Source organism: Chaetodon trifascialis, chromosome 19 (genome assembly GCF_039877785.1).
Source record: "Chaetodon trifascialis isolate fChaTrf1 chromosome 19, fChaTrf1.hap1, whole genome shotgun sequence".
NCBI lineage: Eukaryota > Metazoa > Chordata > Actinopteri > Chaetodontiformes > Chaetodontidae > Chaetodon > Chaetodon trifascialis.
In genome coordinates, this window is record NC_092074.1 from 22,346,399 (window position 1) to 22,367,524 (window position 21,126).

A 21,126-nucleotide genomic window follows, 5' to 3' on the forward strand; every position below is an offset into this window, starting at 1 on the left:
CTGACCGGCAGGAATGCGCAGAGGTGGTCGTATTCCCGGACTGGGGTGGTGGGAGGCGACGGCCCCTGCAGTGATGTGAGACCGAGAGAGAGGACTGGTGTCAAATAGCTAGCAAAACAGAAGGACTTCGGATGATATTTTCAAAATAATAAAAGGTCCGTAGAGAAGACGTTTGGTGAGGCGGAAGTTTCCGATATACCAGTTATAATGACACATGTAAAGCCTTTACAAACAAAGAAGTGATGGTTTATGAGTGTGCTGCAACGATTCGTAGTACTCACCATTTATAAACGCGAGATCGACAAACGTACCGCTTTTACTTCAGTGGGAACTTCCGGCCCAACGGTTGTTAGCTTCTGCTAGCTTGACACGTACAAGAAGGGGTGAAGTTACAAAGCCTTGAACCAAAACAAGACTTCACAGCCTGTGGTGGACAACGACGCCTTGTTATGAATGGGACCTACCTCCTCTCGCCGTGCGTCTGTCCACTCAGAGGCCGTTTAAACCGCAGCATCCGCCGCTGGTCTGAAGCCGGAGCCCCGGTGGAAAACACGGTGCAGTTGGATTAATAACGGGTGAGATATTTCAGCGGATTCACTCCAGCGAAAATCCCCTGATGTCCTCATGAAGTTCTGTTCGTGGTGCTCAGTCGTGAGTTTTGAAGCTCTTTCAGAGTTACGGCTTTAATCGTGTTCGTGCTGCTCATGTCGTCCCGTTTTAACAGAAACCAGCCTGTCTGATTGATCAAAGCCTCTTTGTGCTTTTCGTCATTTTGTCGCCTTTGCTGCTCGAGGCTCCTCCAGTGATCAGATTCTCCAGTGATTAATCAGCATTGATTAAGAGTATTGATCATGTGTAACAGCATTTTGCCTGTCGCGGGGTGATTTCGGGGTCGTTTTAGAGCTGTGGTTTCTCGTCACAGTTGTCAGATTTTGCTCCCAAATTCATGTTTTTTAACATTTGTTGTATTATTACGTGGTGGACTGCTGCTCCACGCCTCAGGAAGGGATTTGTTGTCATGTTGTCAAGGCTTCACACACCTTCGTTCCTCCTCTAAAACAGCAAAGGCTCAGATCCTTTTTGGGTGGACCCACCTGGCGGACAGCGCTTCATTAAAACACTTCTTTACCTTTCTGGGAAAATGCTTAAAACTGAGCTTTTCTGTGCAGAAACAAAGTAGATCTGTTTAAAGAGGATGCATTCGAACTGATTGCAGGTGCTGGTACGATGTGATGAGAAGGTTTATTTTTATTCCCTGCCAGGTTTGCCCCAGATCAACATGAACTGTCCGACACTGACAAACAAGAAGAAGCTCCTGTAGCTGGAGGAGGATTCCCTGCCCTGACTTCTCCTCCTCCTCCTCCTCCTCCCCCCGGCCCTCCTGGGATCCATGACGGGACCCAACTCCCCAAGCCGGACCGGCACCTCCCCGGCCAAGCTGAGCAGGCACGGCCGGTCCAAGAGCACCAGCTCCCACTGCCTCCTCCGCTGCAGCACCCAGGAGGAGTCCTCCGCCTCCCCCCCTAATAACAGCTCCAGGTCCGCCGTGGAGGAAGAGGAGAAGGATGGAGGGGTTCTGTTCTACGTGAACAGGACCGGTTTTCCCATCGAGAGCGTCACCTGGGAGAGGATGTGGTCCCACGTGGCCGCCGTGCATCCTGAAGGCCAGGAGATGGTGGACAGGATACGAAACGCAGCGTACCTGCCGAAGGTAAGCCGGCTGTGATTGGCTCAAGGTGGGCTGGGTGGGGTCAGCGTGTTGTAAATATGCAGCAAAGTTTCATTATTTCCTTCTTTGAAGTCTGTCTGTGTTTACCGCCTGTTGGGACGTCTGTTCATTGACTTATTGCTTGTCAAACTGTGGCTCAGGAGGTAGAGCGGTCGTCCACTGATCAGGAGGTCGGTGGTTCGATCCCTGGCCTCTGCAGTCCACATGCTGAAGTATCTTTGGGCAAGATACTGAACGCTGGTGCTGTGCCATCAGTGTTTTAACTATGTGGCAGGATTTTATTGCCTTATGAGTTATTAAATTTAATTCTAGGAGCTCGTCATCATTTGGTTGAAGTTAAGACATGAAATCAACACAGTTGGACATGAGAGACGGTCACATGACAGCAGCAGCAGAGCTCCATGACGCTGCCTTCACAGTAAATGGACAAACTGCATCTTGCTGCTACCTGAAGGCCGTCTCTGGATGTGTGTCCCTGTGAGGACTTCGTGGTCGTGATGGTTGGACGTGTCTGTCCTGTCTGTGGTGGGGGGGTGTGCTCTCATGGCCCGGGAGGCGAGTGGGTGTTAATGTCACCCTGTTTTCACACTGTTTCACGAATGCACTCGCTCCGAGGCCAACACTCTCTCACACACACACACACACACACACACACACACACACACACACACACACACACACACTCACTCACACACTCACACACTCACACACTCACACACGCGAGTGCATGCATCACATTACCATGACAATGCTAAACTGGGGCGTCATACCTGTCAACTGATGTTAATTCTGCTTTTTTTGGATTTGTCACAGTGTGTGTGACTCACTGTGACTCCTGGCTCGCACACACGCCAAATACACACACATTGGTGCTGTCACTGCTTGGCTGTGTGTTCGACTGTGTGTGTGTGTGTGTGTGTGTGTGTGTGTGTGTGTGTGTGTGTGTGTGTGTGTGTGTGTTTCCTAAAGAGCTGAAACTACACAGACAAGCCAGTTAGAAAGTTCACGTTCCACATCGGAGGCTGTTACAGTAAATCTAACTGTATGACCCCCCCACGCTGCCGAGCGAGACGTTCAAGCCCAGACTCCTGCAGGGAGGTGCTGCTGCTCAGCTGATCCGGACCTCCGGCTGCTCTGTCAACGCCACCAAGAATCCTGTGTAGAATTTACAGTAGCTTCAGTTTTACACGACACAAATGAAAGAACGTCAGCGTGAATGGAAGGAGCTGACTGATCGATTAACAGCCGTGATTGATGTGACTTTGATGTGCTTCATTTCTCTGGAAATCGCTGTTGAAGGGACTGAACATAAAGCCGTCGCCTGTGGCTCAGAGAAACCACAATTTCACTATATTTTTTATTTATTTTACAGACTTAGCTGTGAGTGGAAGACGTCTTTGACACATAAGTTGCCTCCTGTTCAGACTTCACTGTAAATGTGCGACTGGTCCTCCGAGGTGATGGACATGGCGTCCCCGCTCGCTCGACGCACGTCTTTGTCTGCTGCCGCCGAGGCCCCTCAGCCCAGATTTCTCTCATAGTTTTCCCATCAGTGACTTGGATGAAAGCGTGCGGGGCTTCGGGCCGTGGAGGGAATCTGCTGCTTGTTTGGCTCTGCTAATTGGCCATGTGGTCATTAGTGACCTGGTTGGCTGACTGTGCCAGAATCCCAAACTGCTGCTGTGGACGGGGGGACGAGGGGAGGACGGGAGGACAAACACAAAGCGAGTCTACGCACCGAAGTCTCTCAGCTGTTTTGTTTTTGCTTTAGATTCTAACAGTTTGAGAAAAGTTGGACAAACTGAAGCTGCAGAGTTTCACGGACGACTGTGAAAAGACCGTCTGTCAGTGTGGGAGTGTGAGAAGAGTGTCAGCGATGTGGAGATAAACTACAGCCTCCGCTTCAGAAGAAGGCCAACGACCACGAAAACGGGCTGTTGTCACTTTATTTGATGACTTTTCATAAGTGTCAAACTGAAAAATCTACTGGCTCCATGTTTAAGTTAAAACCACTGGTTAATCAACCTTTATGGGGCTTATTTTCCAGTTTGTCTCCTGTACAGTGGACAAAACGAAGGGACTTTGTGTCTCATTAAATTAAACTCGACCGTCGTACGTGCAAAAAAAAAAGCTCGTCCTGTTTTGGATCGCTTTGCTGTGCACGTCGTGGGCGCTGCGTGCACACGCCTGAAGCATCCGTTGGCTTATGCTGCTGTGTTGTTGGTATGTTGATATGCAACCTGACTCTGGAGTGTGTGTGTGTGTGTGTGTGTGTGTGTGTGTGTGTGTGTGTGTGTGTGTGTGTGAGAAAGCAGGTGGTTACCACAGATACAGTTGGTGATGCACTGACCCAGAAGAGGAAAGTAGGAATAACTTTGTTTTTGGGACAAAGAGCTCGAAAATGTCCAGATAACGTAGAAACAAGCTGCTGTGTAACATTTCTGAATAAGACAGATGAGACCAGCGGTGAGGAGGACTCATCCGCGGCTCAGTTTTGGGGAGCTCAGGTGGCTCAGGTGGCTCCTGTAGGGTCCTGCTTTCAGAGTGCAGCATGTGGCACCTCCAGGTGGACTGGACTCAGTGCAGTCTGTTATTGTAGGTGATCAGAGTCCATGCTGCCAGTCTCTGTGCCCTCATTAACAGAATTGAAGCCTTGGCACAGGGAGCAAATCCCTCTGATACGATCTGGGTAGTGGATAATCTCTGGATACCAACTGGACTACAGGACCAATGAAACGGGCTAGAAATAGTCTGAGCGAAATTCTGTGTCAAAGCTAAACTAGAAAACTTGAAATAAAACGTGCTGCCGTGCTGCACGTTAGCTGGATGGACGGGAACCGGACTAAAGCTAACTGCAGTTCATGTTGTCACCAAAGAAGCAGCACTCCCATCCCCATAATCCATTGTTCTGGAGTGAAATATTTGCGTCCGTGCTGTGACAAGAGGATTTTATTTTGGGTGGCATTAACAGATTACATCGAAAGTAGACTTTTTTTTAGCATTTGCAAGAGTAAAAGCAGCTCAGGGACGTACAGTAACACGACAATTAAGCTTCTGTCTGCGAAGCTTGTGTCGCTCCGTCCAATCAGGACACAGATGGCTTGTTTTGGCCTGGACGTGGATGTGAATGGACCCCTGCCAGCCTGGATTAGTTCAGACAGATGTGCTGAGGCGAAGACTTACAGACGACAGCAGTAATCTTCTTCAAGGTGTTCTTCACCGCAAGGAGTGCAGTACAGGCCACAGATACCGCAGTACAGGCCACAGATACTGCAGTACTGCTGTCAGGGCTGAGGGAGCGGCGGTCCTCCTCAGGAAGAGGCTGTCATCACTTTTTATACCAGCACATGAAAAGGACGAGCGTAAGAAAGGGGGAGTCTCATGTCCACACTCTGCTTAATCATGTCTTTCTCAGCTGTCCCTGCTTACACACACACACACACACACACACACACACACACACACACACATACATTCCTGGGGATGTCCCGCTCTAAAGATATCCTGACAGCGTGAAATACGATCCGCCTCTCGACATCTTGCTCCCCTGTTTTGTCCATTTTTAAAGCGGCAGAGAAGACGTGCAGTAAAGACAGAAGAAGGCCTGCCGTCTGTCCTTGTGTTCGAGTCTCACACCTGGAGCTTTGACACCATGATGACAGATATCTGCCCTGCAGTGAAAACGCTGACATTCATATTAAACAACCTTTTGCGTGACCTAAAGCCGCTCACAGATATTTAAGAAGTGACCTTCAACGTGCAGCTCGAGCAACTTTTAAGTTTCTCTGCCTGCTTTTAGTTAAACTGGACATCGAGTTGAATCGGCCTCTTTTCCTCATGTCCTCCTGCAGCATCCTGCCGGTTTTGTCGGCTGTTTGTTTCTCCTTCGCCACCCGCCTCCCTCCCCATCCCCCCATTTCCTTCCAGTTCACAATTCAAAAACCGGGAAGGTCATGAGTCTTTCTCTCTCTATCTTTTTGTCTCTGTCTCTGGTTACAGTCCCTCTTTTTGTCCCTGCTGCTGGGTGGGTCAGGTTCCCCCGCCTGCCTCCGGGCTCTGGAGTGGAGGGCCGGTGGGAGCAGGAAGCTGGGGAAAGGATGGAGGACTGAAAAGGCATAAGAGAAGGTGGAGAAGGAAGAGATGAGAGCGAGAGGCAGAAACAAAAGGGCTGATCTGAGATAACTGTGGAGGGGAAGGAGAGGGAAAGGAGGAGGCAACAGAGGAGGAGGCAGGGAGGAAACAGGAAGCGAGATGGAGACAGACCAGTGTAGGAGGAGTCACTCCCTGCTCTTTGTTTACAGGAGGTGTGATTGCTGATGTGCAGATAACCTCATCACATGTTGGTGTTTTAGCCGCCTCGTTTCCAAAGGAGGTTCAGGCTGCGTCCACCTGTTCGACTCCAGCCTGAATTTTACAGGCAACACCAGATTCCATGAGTCAAAGTGCTGACTTTCCCCCAGAGCCCCTCTCACCCCTCCCGGGTCTGTGGACAGCTGAACAGCTGCAGTTTGTAGTGACGCTGTGGTTTCTTTTTCAAAATGAATCACGACTGAGTCAGCGTGCACGACGCTCAGTGCCTTGCTCAAGGACACGCTGAACGGTCAGATGAACTCTGCGTTTAAAATCGAGCCTTTTTCTATGGAAGTTCTGCACAGGGTGTGATGGCGGCAGAAGAAAGATGGCGGCTCTGGCTGACATGAAGAGAGGAGATGATGATGATGAGGGATCAGCAGTCATCTCACCCAACCAGCAGAAAGCAGCTTTAGAGTGTGTGTGTGTGTGTGTGTGTGTGTGTGTGTGTGTGTGTGTGTGTGTGTGTGTGTGTGTACGCCTTAGTGAGGATTTCTCTACATGGGAGATTATGTGCCAGTAAAACCTGCTATTTACTGGGCTGGCAGACTGGTTTAAGGACTGAATGGCTGCAGATGAGAGCGACCGGTCGACTGACTGACTGACTGACTGACTGACTGACTGACTGACTGACTGACTGACTGACTGTTTGTGTGGTCGGTCTGCTGTCTGCATTGAATGCATGCTAGTGTGGCTAAAAAATGGCTGACTGCCGGTGAAATCCAGTAATACACAACATGTGTGTGTCTGTTCTGTTGAATGTCTTTGAAGTGATTTAAATGTGTTTTCTCTCTGTGACAAAACGTGTGCTGCCGTTTCTAAATGGTTTTAGAAACCTCATGTTTTAGTGGTGGAGCTGGCTTCGTGTGTCAGAGCTCGCCCTCCTTTTCACCCTGCCGTCGTTCTCGTGCTGTAAATAAGCAGCGCCGCTGAAGCCCACAGGAAATGATAGGTCTGCTGCTACAGTTCAGCCTTCCTGCACACACACTCGCACACACACACACTGGCTGTGTGTCACAGGAAGTGTTGGTTTGTGTTTCGGTCTGACTCACTGTGCTGGTGCGGTCGTGTCCTCCTCATGAAGCCACATCTGTGCCCTCTGTTTCCGCCCTGAAACGCTTCTCGCTGAGGTGAAACGCGGCCTGTTTCATCTTCATCACACACCACATAACCCCAACGTTCTGGGTTAGAGACTGTCCTCTGTCATGTGTCTTTCACGTCTTTATCATATTATTCCTGTGGCTTTCCGCTGTCAGATCATGGTACAGATTAAGACATGAGGTTTGTACTGCGATGCCGCCACCGCCGCAGCTTTGATGCTAACAGTAGAAGTTACTGTGTTATTGTCTTGTTTTCTAAATGTTCCTCAGAGGCTTTTGGATCCTGACAGGACACACAAAAAAACTAAAAATGGCCTCCAAACGTTGAATTTTGTAAACTGGGCTTAACGTCTGCCGATCGCTGAGGGTTTAATTAAAGAGGGCTGAGCTTCAAACAGGGTTTCTGCTCAGAGACCAAGACTGAGGCTTTCAGACGGCATCTGTTTGACATCAGACACTAAGAAAACACACACACACACACACACACACACACACACACACACACACACACACACACACACACACACACACACACACACACACACTGACTTCTGACTGTCCCTCTGGGCTAATATGGTCATAGGTGTCCATGTGTTGCAGCAGTGGTGGAACATCAGTGAGCGTCGTGATGGCGGCAGGTGGTTCTTGGCGCTCTGCGTGTTACCTCACATCCATTTGTTTGAAATAACATGTGCAAACCTGTCCGTCTCTGTCCTTCAGCACGCTGTCCCCTCCGTCCCGACCTTCAAACCGTCCATGTCCGTCCCAGACTGGCTGGTGGCCATCCAGAACTACATGAAGGCTCTGCAGTATCCTTTAACAACCGCACGGCACACAGGTGAAGTCAGGTGAAGTCAGCCTGTCTCTGTCTCATCACTTTGACGTTTGGACAGGAGCTTGATGTCCACTCCTGCCGTGTTGTCCCTAACGTGTCCCTCAGATACAACCACACAGGGACACAGTTCTTTGAAATCAAGAAGAGCCGTCCCCTCTGCGGGTAAGTGGGCTTCAGTATTTACATCGCTCTGCTCTTCCTCTCCTCTTCCTCCTCTCGCCATTCTCTCGCCTCTCCTCCCTCCTGCTCTTCTCCTTTGCTCTCTTCCTCCTTCCTCTCCTCTTCCTCCTCTGCTCTGCCTCCCACTCTTAATCCTCTTTGTCCCTCTTCTTCATCTCCTCCTCATCTTCCTCTTCCTCTAGGTTAATGGAAACCGCGAGAGAGATGATCAGGGAGTCTTTGCCAATCAAATGTCTCGAAGCCGTCATCTTGGGAATGTATCCTTTCCTGCACGTACACACGCACACACGCACACACGCACACACGCACACACACACACACACACACACACACTGGGTAAAAGGTTATTTTGTTATCTGTGGGTGAAATCAATGAGACATGTTGCTCTAATGTGCCCCCCCACCCCCACCCCCCGCCCCCCACCACTCTTTCCTGCTCTTACTGAACTGTGTTGCCTGGCAACAAGCCGTCTTCAAAGTTTAACCCCCACCACACACACACACACACACAGGCTTAGGATCATCTTGCAGAGCTTAAACGTTAAAGCAGCAGTTTCATTTCCAGGAAACCTGCAGTTTCCTTCGAGCTCGTCCGGCTGCGCTTTAACAAGAAACTGCACCATTTAACCAATCAGCGTCTGCTTTCGGTCATCATGCCTCGAGCCTCTGTGGACATGCGTCTTGAAGAGAGACCCTCGATGTCCTCAGAGCTCTGTGGTGTGTGTGTGTGGATGCAAACGTGTGAACTGCAGATGTGACAAAAAACAAACGTGTTGAGGCTGCCGCTGAAAATCTGTCCGATGATAACGTGATGAACCAGTTAGCAGATGATCAAACGTAGGAAGGGACCTCAATGGCAGGTGGGCCGCAGTGGCTAAATCTTTTTACACTATTTGCAAAATAACAGCTTAGTGTGAAGAAAACACTCCAACACGTTGGATCAAACCAAAAGATCTCTGATGAGCTTTGACGTCAGAGGGTGAGATCTGTCCTTCATTATCATCACATTTAAGTTTCCATGCAGTCGTCCACCGTGCGGGATGTGAAGGCGTCGATTCGCTGTGCGAACACGTCGACACGTGAGAGTCTTCTCTGGGCTGACCGTCCAGGCTCATGTGCTGCTTTCACGGTGGCTTTTCTCCAGCTGACAGTGACGTTAACCCAGACTGGCTTTAGCCTGCAGATGAAAGGAGGAGAGAGAGAAAGTGGCAAGAGCTCAACACATGAATAAAACGAGGGTGAAGGGAAGACGAGCCAATCAGCCTGGGTGATTTCCCGCTGCTTTGCGCCCTTTAAACAACCTCACGCCGTCGCACATTAGCCAGGGAAGGTGTGTGTTTGCGCAGCGTCACCTTTCGGTCCCGAGGTCGTCCACACGGAAAAGGAGTCAGGCCCCAGCGAGAATTGAACTCGCGACCCCTGGTTTACAAGACCAGTGCTCTAACCACTGAGCTATGAGGCCTCACCTGTGAGGAAGGTGGATGAGTAACGCTTTCAGACTAATGACAGAGGAGGACACGCCCTGTCTGTTTACCAGCCTTTGTTAGGATAATGAAAACCAGCCCGACCAGGTCGTCCTGCCGGTGCTCAGTGTCCGCTGCTGTTTGCTGGGAGCCAGTGGACATCAGGATACATCTGATGCTGAAATCTAAACAGTCTGTCATCGATGATAAGAGCGGTGACGGCGTGAGCAGATGAATGGATGAACAGCAGCTGGTGGCAGCTGTCTGTCCTCTGTCTTTGTCTCTAGCTCCCGTCTGTCCTCCGCTGTCGCTTCCTTCCCTCTGAGCAGGGATCTGAAATCTCTCTGGGACATTCAGGCGTCATCTTGGGTCACTCCCGCTGTGTGTGTGTGTGTGTGCGTGCGTGCGTGCGTGCGTGCGTGCGTGCGTGTGCGTGTGTGTGTGTGACTTTGTGTCTCGTTGCATTAACCATCACCGGCTGGTGTTTTGCAGAATCAGAGTACAAAGCAGCCTCAAACCGAATAATCATCAGAGGACGAGCGTATTTCTAAAGTTCAGAGTAAAGTCATGAAGCCTTCGTCAGACGTAGGACAGGATGCGTGACCCACAGGACGCTTTAGTGTCAGTGAGGTTACATCTGATACTGGGACGTCTCATTCCAGTTCACCCGAAAGGTGCTGGACTGGGTTGAAGCCACAGGACATTCCTGAGTCTGGCTTTGTGCAGGAGGAAGATCATTAGTTATTTGTCGTCTGAACTGTCATCGTGCTCTGCAGCGTTCAGATCTTCCTGGTCTGGATCTTAGAGGCCCGGCAGAAGCCGTGACCACGTGCTTAGACTTCAGTGTGCAGTTTGCTTTTGGTGACGATGAGGAAGTCATGTGACTCTGCAGAGACGCTGTGCTTAAAGAGGATTTCACGCCTTTTGTTGTGTTATCTTGAATCTCGCTGCTTTGAAATTTAGCGCAGAGGTGAAGGTGGAGAGAAACTGGAGAGAGGACGATGTGAGGACGGGGGGGGTGGACTGAAGAAGCCTGTGGACTGGCTCTGTGTTGTTTCCACAGATGACGTCTGTCACCTCAGCCTCTTTGAACTGAAACTGTGAAATATTGTGTTTGAAGGTTTTCATGCAGTGTGTTTCAGCCTTTCACAGTGAAGTTTTGAGTCGCTGCACTCAGATCATGACGGCACTGAACGAGTGAAACGGCTCATTAAGTGAAGTCAGAAACACCACGAGGCAGTAACAGAACTGCACGTGTGTGTTCGCAGTACTATTGTACTCAAAGTACACAGTACGGTTTTGTGTAATTGGCTGTAATGCAGGTGATGATTCATATCTGTGTGTGCTCCGAGTATTTACTCTGGACTTAGCTGTCGAGACAACACACTGAATTATTGGATCAGTGGGAAGAGATGCAGAGCTGAGAGACACACACACACACACACACACACACACACACACACACACACACACACACGCACAGTCGAGTTGATCATATTTGTGTGTGTGTTCAGTGTGTAGCTGTGTTTATGGCCCTTTCTGAATATCTAATGGAAACACAGCAGCATCCAGGATGCTGAGGTGATTGGCAGCCACTTTGGCCAATCACAAGCCCCCGTGGACAGAGCAGCAGATGGTGGGCTACTGGCTGACAAAGATACTGTCCAGATCTGTGTGTGCGCGTGTGTGTGTGTGTGTGTGTGTGTGTGTGTGTGTGTGTGTGTGTGTGTGTGTGTGTGTGTGTGTGTGTGTGTGTGTGTGTGTGTGTGTGTGTGTGTGTGTGTGTGTGTGTGTGTGTGTGTGTGTGTGTTGGATCCCTGTCAGTGTGAACTGAATGTAGGCCGTGTTCGGCTTTTATTTGGCTTCACTGGACGTTTCTGAAGTTTCCATCTCGTGGACCAGTTTTTGTGAAATGAGCACAAACTCTGAAGTCATAGAAAATGTTTCTCAGAAGGGTTTTTTGTTTGTATCAAAGTGTTTCTGTAGAGTTTGTGCATCACGTCCTGATCGTACCCTAACCCGAGATATGATGAATAGATTCACCTGAAAAATAATGAAATGATGAATCACCAGTGGGCAGAAAAAGATGAAAACCAGCCGACGGATGCACGGCGTTATTAAAAACAGCACTGACTGATGGCCTCTGACACGTTGCCTTAAAGTCTCTCCTTTGAGCTCTGCTTTGATCTCAGCACCTGAGGTCATACCACACCTGTGTTTTTTTTAATTGTTTTTTTACTTTTTTGCTGGAAACGAAGTTAATGAGAGCTGATTAATGAGACTGAGCCATGCAAACAAGAAAAAAAAAAGAAAAAAAATCCCCCCCCCAAAAAAACGACAGTGGTTAGTATGGCATTTTTGCTCATTTTCACAAAAATTAAAAAAAGGGTTTAATGCGTGTCAAAGTGTAAAAGATCATGGTTTGAAGCGATGTTGACGGTTGTTTGTGTGTTTTTCCTTCGTCAGATCCTGAAATCGTCCAGCGCAGTTTTTCACCTTGAATGTTGAGAATCGTTTGAGATCTTTGGAAAAAATCCAAACTGGTTGAGTTTGAAATGCACAGCTGGTTTGGAAACATGAGCTCAGCAGAGAGCGGTTGGTGGATTTGAGAAATTAAGAAGGAGACATGATGGGGTCAAAGGTCAAGATGTGCACGTAATCACTCCACACCTCCCAGTGAGGTGCAGGTGAACCGCGCACACGTGTCCTGAACTCAGTATGATGCTCGTGTGTGTGAAATTTATTTTTCTTGAGAAACTTGACAGCGAATCAGATTCAGTCAGACGGGACGCACAGACACACACTTTGGCAGCCATCGTTCACCCTGAGGCGTTTTCATGGCTGAGGCTCCTGAGAGTCACACTGAATATGATTTGACTCCACCCGGGCTGCTGGGCTGCCTCTGCTCCACAAACAAACACACTTCCAGCTTCGTTGTTGGCGTGCAGCTCCAGTCTTAAAATAAGAAATACGTTAAAAACACCATTTCAGACGGCGCCAAGAACAACCATCCAGATCTTTCCTTAACGCCGGCGTGTCGACCAGCTACCTGACCAACGGGCTGACGTCTCTCGAGCGCTTCCCCATCAGCTTTAAGACCCAGTTTTCGGGCCACTGCTTCCACCACGTCGTGCTGGGCGTCTACTGCAACGGCCGCTACGGATCCCTGGGCATGAGCCGCCGCCAGGACCTGATGGACAAACCGCTGACCCACCGCACGCTGGGAGAACTGGTGGCCGAGTTCGAGAGCTCCTACAAGAGATACCAGCACACTCTGAAGAAGGTAAGAGGAGGAGCGGCGAGGAGCTGAAGGTATGAGCAGAATGAGATGGGGGTGTTTGACTCAGTCTGTTTCTCTCAGGTGAAGATTGGCCTGTACGTGCCTCACGACCCCCACATCTTCCAGCCAATTGAGTGGAAGCATTTGGTGCTGAATGCCGCCCGGCTGGGAGCTCAGGAGATGAGGAAGGAGCTGGAGAAACACGGCCGGGACATGAGGATGAAGGTACAGCCCGTCTGCATGCTGACACACACTCCACACACACACCACCTGCTAATCACCACGACATCATGTTTTTAATCAGAGATACGAGCGAGCCAGGAGCAGAAACACAGAAACGTGTTAAAGCTCCACTCCTGATGAACAGCAGCGTCTGTACGAGCTGCAGAGCAGTTTGGGGAGTTTTTAAGCGTTCAGATCGAAGCCACAGGCAGAAGAAAAGAGCTGCACTCAAACCACAGCGCGGAGACAGCGGAGCGTTTGGACGAGTGGAGCAGCTTCCAGCTGTGGGACACGAGTAAAACAGCTGTTAGTGGTGCCGCTGATGGAGCGTTGGTTCGCCAAATACACTCCAAACAAGTCACATCACAGCCCAGTCCAAAAAAACAAAGACCAAACGTCTCTGGACAGCAGAACCAGGAGCCAGACGCGACCTGGTGGATCATCAGCGTGAATAAGAAGTTTCTTCTGTTTTCTTTTGACTCTAAACAAGAAAAACAAGGGAAACACTTTGAGTGGATTTTTCCATGAAGCCGGAGCTGGAGGTGGTTTCCTCTGAGCTGAAGTGTCAGCAGTGATTTAGGGCATGATGGGAAGGAAGGAATGTGTGTGTGTGTGTGTGTGTGTGTGTGTGTGTGTGTGTGTGTGATAGATACAGTATATGGACTCCACTGCAGATATGTAGGTCAGCGAGTTTGCAGCTGTCACACACACACACGAAAACAGACACACACACGCAGACTCTGGTCAGCTGTGAGGTGGTTTGTGTATAATCTCTGCAGAGAATGTTTATTACAGGCTTCAGCGTGTGTGTGTGTGTGTGTGTGTGTGTGTGTGTGGTGCTGTGGCTGTGAGTGTACGACAACAGGTCCTCACAAGTGTAGACTTAAAATGAAGAAGTCACACAAACACACGACTGCATCGAGGACGACACGTACGACTTCAGCTTCACAATTATAATGCTTAAAGCTGAAAAGACTGCAGGTCATGTGAGCTAGGACACACACACACGCGCACACACACACATCTGTCAGAACCACATGACGAGTGGGACCAGCTGTGGAACATCAGCCACTTCCTGGCTTTTGCTTTTTCCATGAAAACTCTCCACCCGTGTTCATCCTGGAGTCTTCTTCTCCCACCGAGTTCCTAATGACAGCTTCAGATTGCTGTTTCATGCACACACACACACGCACACACACACACAAACACACACACACACACACACACACACACACACACACACACACACACGAAAAGCCTCATGTGTAGCTTTAAATTGTATTTTCTGCAGGATTCGTGTGTGTCAGCACCTTGTTGATGTTGAGGGAGATTAAAAAAGAATAAAACATCTCACACACACACATACACATACACATACACATACACACACACACACACACAGTCAGATTGTGTCTGTGGGCTCCCGCTCATCACGCCTCCCGCCCTGCAGCTGAAAAGCATTAGCGCTCGTTGCTGTCGTGTTAGCATCGTCTCTGTAGGTTGAAACGCTTGAAGGCGCTCGTCGTTCGTCGTCAGGGTGCAGGTAGAAAAGCAGCACGTGACCTGTGTTTACATGTGAAATTTGGGCAGTTTGGTTTGTTTACTGATGACAACACTGACTCTAAAATCAGCACTGCGTCAACACTGCGAAGAGTTTTGATCGGGATTTTATCACAGGTTGACATTTTGTAGATATGATGAATAGATTCACCTGAAAAATAATGAAATGATGAATCACCAGTGGGCAGAAAAAGATGAAAACCAGCCGACGGATGCACGGCGTTATTGAAAACAGCACTGACTGATGGCCTCTGACACGTTGCCTTAAAGTCTCCTTTGAGCTCTGCTTTGATCTCAGCACCTGAGGTCATACCACACCTGTGTTTTTTTTTATTTTATTTTTTTTTACTTTTTTGCTGGAAACGAGGTTAATGAGAGCTGATTAATGAGACTGAGCCGTGCAAACAAGAAAAAAAAAAAAGAAAAAAATCCCCCCCCCCCCAAAAAAACGACAGTGGTTAGTATGGCATTTTTGCTCATTTTCACAAAAATTTGAAAAAGTGTTTAATGCGTGTTAAAGTGTAAAAGATCATCGTTTGGAGCGATGTTGACGGTTGTTTGTGTATTTTTCCTTCGTCAGATCCTGAAATCGTCCAGCGCCCAGTCGCCCATCAAGGAGCGGAGCCGGGGGAAGTCCTTATCGCCACGGCGACGACAGAGCAGTCCCCAGCAGCGCTTCGCTCACCGCAGAGACAAATCGTGAGTGTGTCCTCTGCTCGTCTCGTTTCCTGCCTCGGGACAGGAAGCTGGTGTGTGTGTGTGTGTGTGTGTGTGTGTGTGTGTGTGTGTGTGTGTGTGTGTTATCACCGGGCAGACGAGTCCCCGCTCTGTTCATCTGACACTTGTCGTTATCATCGTGGTGTGTGTGTGTCTGTTTATCTGTATTTCTGGTCCCCACACTGTAAAAAATAAAGGTTAGGATGGAGCCTGGGGTTAAGGTTAGAGCGAGGCTACAGGAAGTGATTGTAGGTTCATGTAACGTCTCCACAAATAATGCTGATAAACGCATGTGTGTGTGCAGACACTGAACCAGACTCCATAGAGAAAAGAGGGAATTTAACGCTGCCTCGCTCAGAGGCTGCCGTGAACATACTGAAGAACGTGACTGCAGGTCGTATTTAAACCTCCAGCAGCTCTTCTTCAGTGTGGCATCAGAACGGTCGTGCTGCTCTGAAGGATAACTGGACTTTTAATAGATTTTTAGTGCGTGAAGCCTTCACACACGCTTTACTCTGGAGTTCATGTGGCGTTCCTGATCACAGAGTCACAATCTGAACAGAGCAAATGAACCAACGTCCAATGGAAGCGACGGAATATCTCTGGGAACAAGCCCATTGGACGAGAAAGTGTGTTGAAGCTCTTTGAGGGTTAGCGGCTCTTAAAGACAGCGTGACTCACCGCTGCACCTCATCGCAGGGAAATTTGACACACGCACGCACATGCAGGACGCTGACTGTTTGTGTGTGCTGTCAGCTGTGTGGTGGCATGTAACACAATCTGACTCTGACAACAGCTGCAGCCGCACTGCAGTCACCACACACACACACACACACACACACACACACACACACACACACACACACACACACACACACACACACACACACAGAGCAGCAGAGTCGGCGTGTTTCCATCTGACGTGACCTTCCTCATGAGAAGCTCTCATGGATCAACGGTCTAATTATTCAGACGTGTGTGTGTGAAAGAAAACCAGGAAGTCAAAAGGAGGATTTTCTTTAATTAAAACATTAAACATTGCAGTTCATATTTAAAGCGGTTGGTGGATTTGAGAAATTAAGGAGAAGGAGACACGATGGGGTCAAAGGTCAAGACGTGCACGTAATCACTCCACACCTCCCAGTGAGGTGCAGGTGAACCGCACGCACGTGTCCTGAACTCGGTATGATGCTCGTGTTTGTGAAATTTAGACAGTTTGGTTTGTTTACTGATGACAACACTGACTCTAAAATCGGCACTGCGTCAACACTGCGAAGAGTTTTGATCGGGATTTTATCACAAGTTGACATTTTGTAGATATGATGAATAGATTCACCTGAAAAATAATGAAATGATGAATCACCAGTGGGCAGAAAAAGATGAAAACCAGCCGACGGATGCACGGCGTTATTAAAAACAGCACTGACTGATGGCCTCTGACACGTTGCCTTAAAGTCTCCTTTGAGCTCTGCTTTGATCTCAGCACCTGAGGTCATACCACACCTGTGTTTTTTTTTATTTTATTTTTTTTACTTTTTTACTGGAAACGAGGTTAATGAGAGCTGATTAATGAGACTGAGCCGTGCAAACAAGAAAAAAAAAAAGAAAAAAATCCCCCCCCCCCCCCAAAAAAAACGACAGTGGTTAGTATGGCATTTTTGCTCATTTTCACAAAAATTAAAAAAAGTCTTTAATGCGTGTTAAAGTGTAAAAGATCATGGTTTGAAGCGATGTTGACGGTTGTTTGTGTATTTTTCCTTCGTCAGATCCTGAAATCGTCCAGCGCAGTTTTTCACCTTGAATGTTGAGAATCGTTTGAGATCTTTGGAAAAAATCCAAACTGGTTGAGTTTGAAATGCACAGCTGGTTTGGAAACATGAGCGCAGCCATTGTTCACCCTGAGGCGTTTTCATGGCTGAGGCCTCCTGAGAGTCACACTGAATCTGATTTGACTCCACCCGGGCGGCTGGGCTGCCTCTGCTCCACAAACAAACGCACTTCCAGCTTCGTTGTTGGCGTGCAGCTCCAGTCTTAAAATAAGAAATATGTTAAAAACACCATTTTTCTTTAAATTAGGATTTTCTTTAATTAAAACATTAAACATTGCAGTTCATATTTAAAGCAGATGTTACAGCAGATGTTATCTCACCAGCCTCAGCTTTGCATTCTGGTTTGTCCATTATTAGCATTTTACTTTTTTATACGTTAATATCTAAAACTAAAAACATAACACTAATTGTTGCAATTACTCATATTCAAGTTATTTTAATGAACTTTCTTTGGACTGAAAGTAATCAGCAGACTTTATATGAGGTCTTTGTGTCGTCATATTTCTAAGCAATACTAACATTCAGTGACATATTTTGAAAGGGAGAATTAGTTATCAGTTAAATTTCGTTGAGGAGGTCTTGAACCTGCATCTGACCATCACGCCCCCTAGTGCTGAGCCATGGAAATGTCAAAAATATTTTAATATTTTTATATGAACATTGAGGGATCTTCAGAATCTAATCATGCTAATGCTAATCATGCTAATGATGTATTTATATAATTCTAATCAAGCTTTAAACTGCAGATATGATGAGTCACAGGACTTTAACCTGTAAACTACGACACGTTAATCTGCACATCCTGCATTTGTTCTGGCATCAGTTTGTAAATACAGAAAATGAAATCCAGGCTGATAACCAGTCAAACCTAAACCTCGACCCCCCCTCAGCGCCTTAGACAGGTGAGTTAAAGCCGCTCAAACAGATTTCTCAGCTCGAGGAGAAACAGCAGCATGAACGTCTTTTTCCTCTTCAGTCAAATGAGCCTGAAAAAGTTTCCTGATGAGCGTAAATGTGCTTCTGGTCCCTTCAGGGTTCATTCATTCATTGTTATTTTAATCTTCATAAAAGTTAATCGTCTCAGAGAAGCCGCTGAATCGATCGGCACTTCGCCGCTTTAAACCCCCTCAGAGGCCATTACTGTTATCAACAGAGCAACATGTCGGCCTTCAGACCGACGACTCCCGCAGACTCACTTTAATAACCTGCTGTCGGTTTGAACCGCTGAGTCACGTTTCAGCTCCGCCTCCTGCACGCCGACAACACGACAGCAAACAGGAAGAGAAAACAAGCCGAGAAACGTTTCCGAAACGTCCTGCGAATAGATTTAATGAGCAGTTTGGAGAATGAAAGACAGGAGAAACAAAGAGGAGCAGCCAAGAACAAGAACGTTCAACCTTTATTTAAACCTGAATGGAAACAAAGAGAGGTCAGTCAGGTGCGTTCAAGGTCATCCAGGTGTTACAGGTGTGAGCAACAACAACAAAACAGAAGAAGAAGAAGAGCAAACTCAGTGCTCGAAGAGAAGAGAAATGTAGAGAGGGCAAGGAAGAGGAGGAGGAGAGGGGGAGGAGGAAGAGGAGAGGGAGGAGGAGGAAGAGGAGAGGGGGAGGAACAAAAAGGCAGATTGTGTTGAACAAACAGCTTCTCCTCGACGTGTCAGAGGGCTTCAAAGTGTCACACTAAGCAGAAACCACTGAGGGGATAAAAGACGGGATGAGGAAGAGGAGGAGATGAAGAACAGAGCGAGGGAAAGAGGAGGAGATGAAGAAGAGAGTGAGGGAGAGGAGATGAAGAAGAGAGTGAGGGAGAGGAGGAGAGAGGAAGAAAGAGCCCAGAGGATTAAATCTGATGACTTTCTGGTCTCGTCTGTTTGGTTTGTGTTCAGCTTCAGTTCATTTTTCGACTTCAGGCTCGACCTGCAAACAGAAAACAAACATTGTGAAGGTTGAACTCGTCAGTTGTCGTCTAAGCTGAGCTCTTTGTCTTCTTCTCTCTTCGCTGTCTCCATCCTTTAACCTGTTTCTAATCAATAATCCTGTTTTCTGTGAAACTTTGTTTCTGGGTTCACGCTGCAACACTGAAGGTTTTTCTTCTTTTTAGTGGAGCTGAAACAATAATCTGTTCTTCATTTAGGTCATAAAACTCAGGTTTCAGCTTCTCAGATGTGAAACTCTGCTGGTTTTCTTCATCTTATATGTTAGATCTTTGTTTTTTTAACATTTTCTGATCAAATAAGCATTTTAAACCTTGACTAGTTTAGGAAGAAACATCTTCTTTTAGGACTGTTGTTCAGCGACCGGCAGACTAACGTTGACTGTCTCTCTGCTGTCTGTCCGTCAGGCCGGCCTCGGTGGAGAGGAAACCTCCGGAGCTCAGCACTCTCAACGACGGCTACCAGATCCGCATCTGACCCCCTACCTCACCTCAGCATCCCAGAATCCGTCCGGCCTCCTCAGCCGCCCCCATCCAAACCTCCACCTGCTGCTGAGGAGAGGAGCCGCCGCCGCCGGATCTGATGGACGAGAGCTTTCTGAAACGATGGGGAGGAAAAAGACAGCGGTCACATGTAGCTGAAGCATCAACGTTCATTCATTTCCAACATTTCAGGAAGCAGTTTAAGGCTGAGAGCGAGGATTTCTGTGACCATGCGTCTTAGAAAAGGGCTAAAACAGGAAGCGAAGGAGACGAAAAGGTCGATATTTGTCAGGACAAACAGTGGTCAGTTTTCATGAAGCCACGTCTTTAACTCGGTTTCTCGTCTGTGAATTTAGGCGGTTTAACGTCATTTGTCAGCAGTTTTCAACACGGCGGCAGAGATCAGACGTAGCTGCTGCTCGACTGCAGCACAAGAAAAAGGTCACTGAAGGAAAGTTTGTGTCCTCTGACTTTCCCGAAACCTTTTCCTGAACCGACAGCAGCTCAAACACCACGAGCGAGTCGACTTCCCGTCGCAGCGTCTGCTGATCAGAGCGACGAGCGCAGAATGAAGAGAGGACGCTCGATAGAGAGCAGAGACATCAAAGACGACGAGTCGATAGAAGAGAAGACGAGGAGAGAGAGGAGACGCTGCAGGAGATCAGAGAAGGATCATTAGAGCACTGCGGCAAACCTGCTGTCCTCCTCCTCCTCCTCCTCCTCTGCTGACTCGTAACTGAAGACTGAACCGCAGCTCTGCTTCCATCCAAACTGTCGATGTGATGCTGAAGATGAAGCCCGAAAAGCTCGTCGACTGAACTATGAACTGAGTTATTTATTTCAGCTGATTTCTGTTATTTATTCCGTAAAGGGATGGAAACTTAGCTGAGGCTCAAACTTCACAGGTGGAGTAATCGCACTGACCCCGGCATCAAAAAGGGCTCACGACTCCGTTAAAGGGACGAGAAAGAGGCAGAAATTCTTCTAATTTTTGCATTTTTCTCGGGTCAGACTGGACTCTTTCGCCTCTTCAGGCCTCTGAAAGAACAGAATCCCTCTTTGGTCGATTGACACTGAAGTGAAAACGTGCGACGCAGAGCCACAAAGCGACGGCTTTTAGAGGCCTGAACAAGTGAAAGAATTCAGTTTTACTTTAGAGAAACATTTTTCTTTGTCGTCCCTTTAATCAACGTGTGGTCGCTCAGAAGAGTAAATGTATTAAAAACCAGTAAAGATTCATGAGAGGCTCAGCATCGATCGCTGCAGTGTTTGATGAATGACAACGTTAAACTTCTGTTCTCACCTTAAAAAGTCAATTCAGACACGAGTATCTCCAAAACAAGCCAGCAGAAGGCGAGCTCGGTGCGTGTCGACCAATCTGAGCTGCAGCCGAGTGTTCACGCGGCGAACAGCTGGCTGCCGCCGCCTCCGCAGCTGGAGCCTA

General features: G+C 48.1%; 2 protein-coding genes and 1 non-coding gene across 3 annotated transcripts in view; 2 read left to right on the plus strand and 1 right to left on the minus strand.

The window, feature by feature from the left end:
• The window catches only part of LOC139347268 (uncharacterized), a 233,030-nt gene that overhangs the window by 9,148 nt on the left and 202,756 nt on the right, over window positions 1-21,126 (plus strand). The gene's annotated exons all lie outside the window — the stretch shown is intronic.
• vash2 (vasohibin 2) lies at window positions 1,278-19,827 on the plus strand. Its single transcript, XM_070987409.1, has 8 exons — window positions 1,278-1,711; window positions 7,900-7,988; window positions 8,120-8,176; window positions 8,377-8,451; window positions 12,702-12,939; window positions 13,018-13,161; window positions 15,299-15,417; window positions 19,608-19,827. The coding sequence occupies exons 1-8, from the start codon at window positions 1,391-1,393 to the stop codon at window positions 19,675-19,677; spliced, it is 1,113 nt and encodes a 370-aa protein (XP_070843510.1). The 5' UTR covers window positions 1,278-1,390; the 3' UTR covers window positions 19,678-19,827.
• On the minus strand, window positions 9,583-9,655 carry trnat-ugu (transfer RNA threonine (anticodon UGU)). Its single transcript has one exon. It is a non-coding gene; the product is annotated as a tRNA-Thr (tRNA).

Coding starts and splice junctions, on each gene's coding strand:
- vash2 (XM_070987409.1), top strand. CDS start 1,391: ATGACGGGACCCAACTCCCCAAGCCGGACCGGCACCTCCCCGGCCAAG. Junction 12,940..13,017: donor ACCAGCACACTCTGAAGAAG/GTAAGAGGAGGA, acceptor TGTTTCTCTCAG/GTGAAGATTGGCCTGTACGT. Junction 13,162..15,298: donor GCCGGGACATGAGGATGAAG/GTACAGCCCGTC, acceptor TTCCTTCGTCAG/ATCCTGAAATCGTCCAGCGC.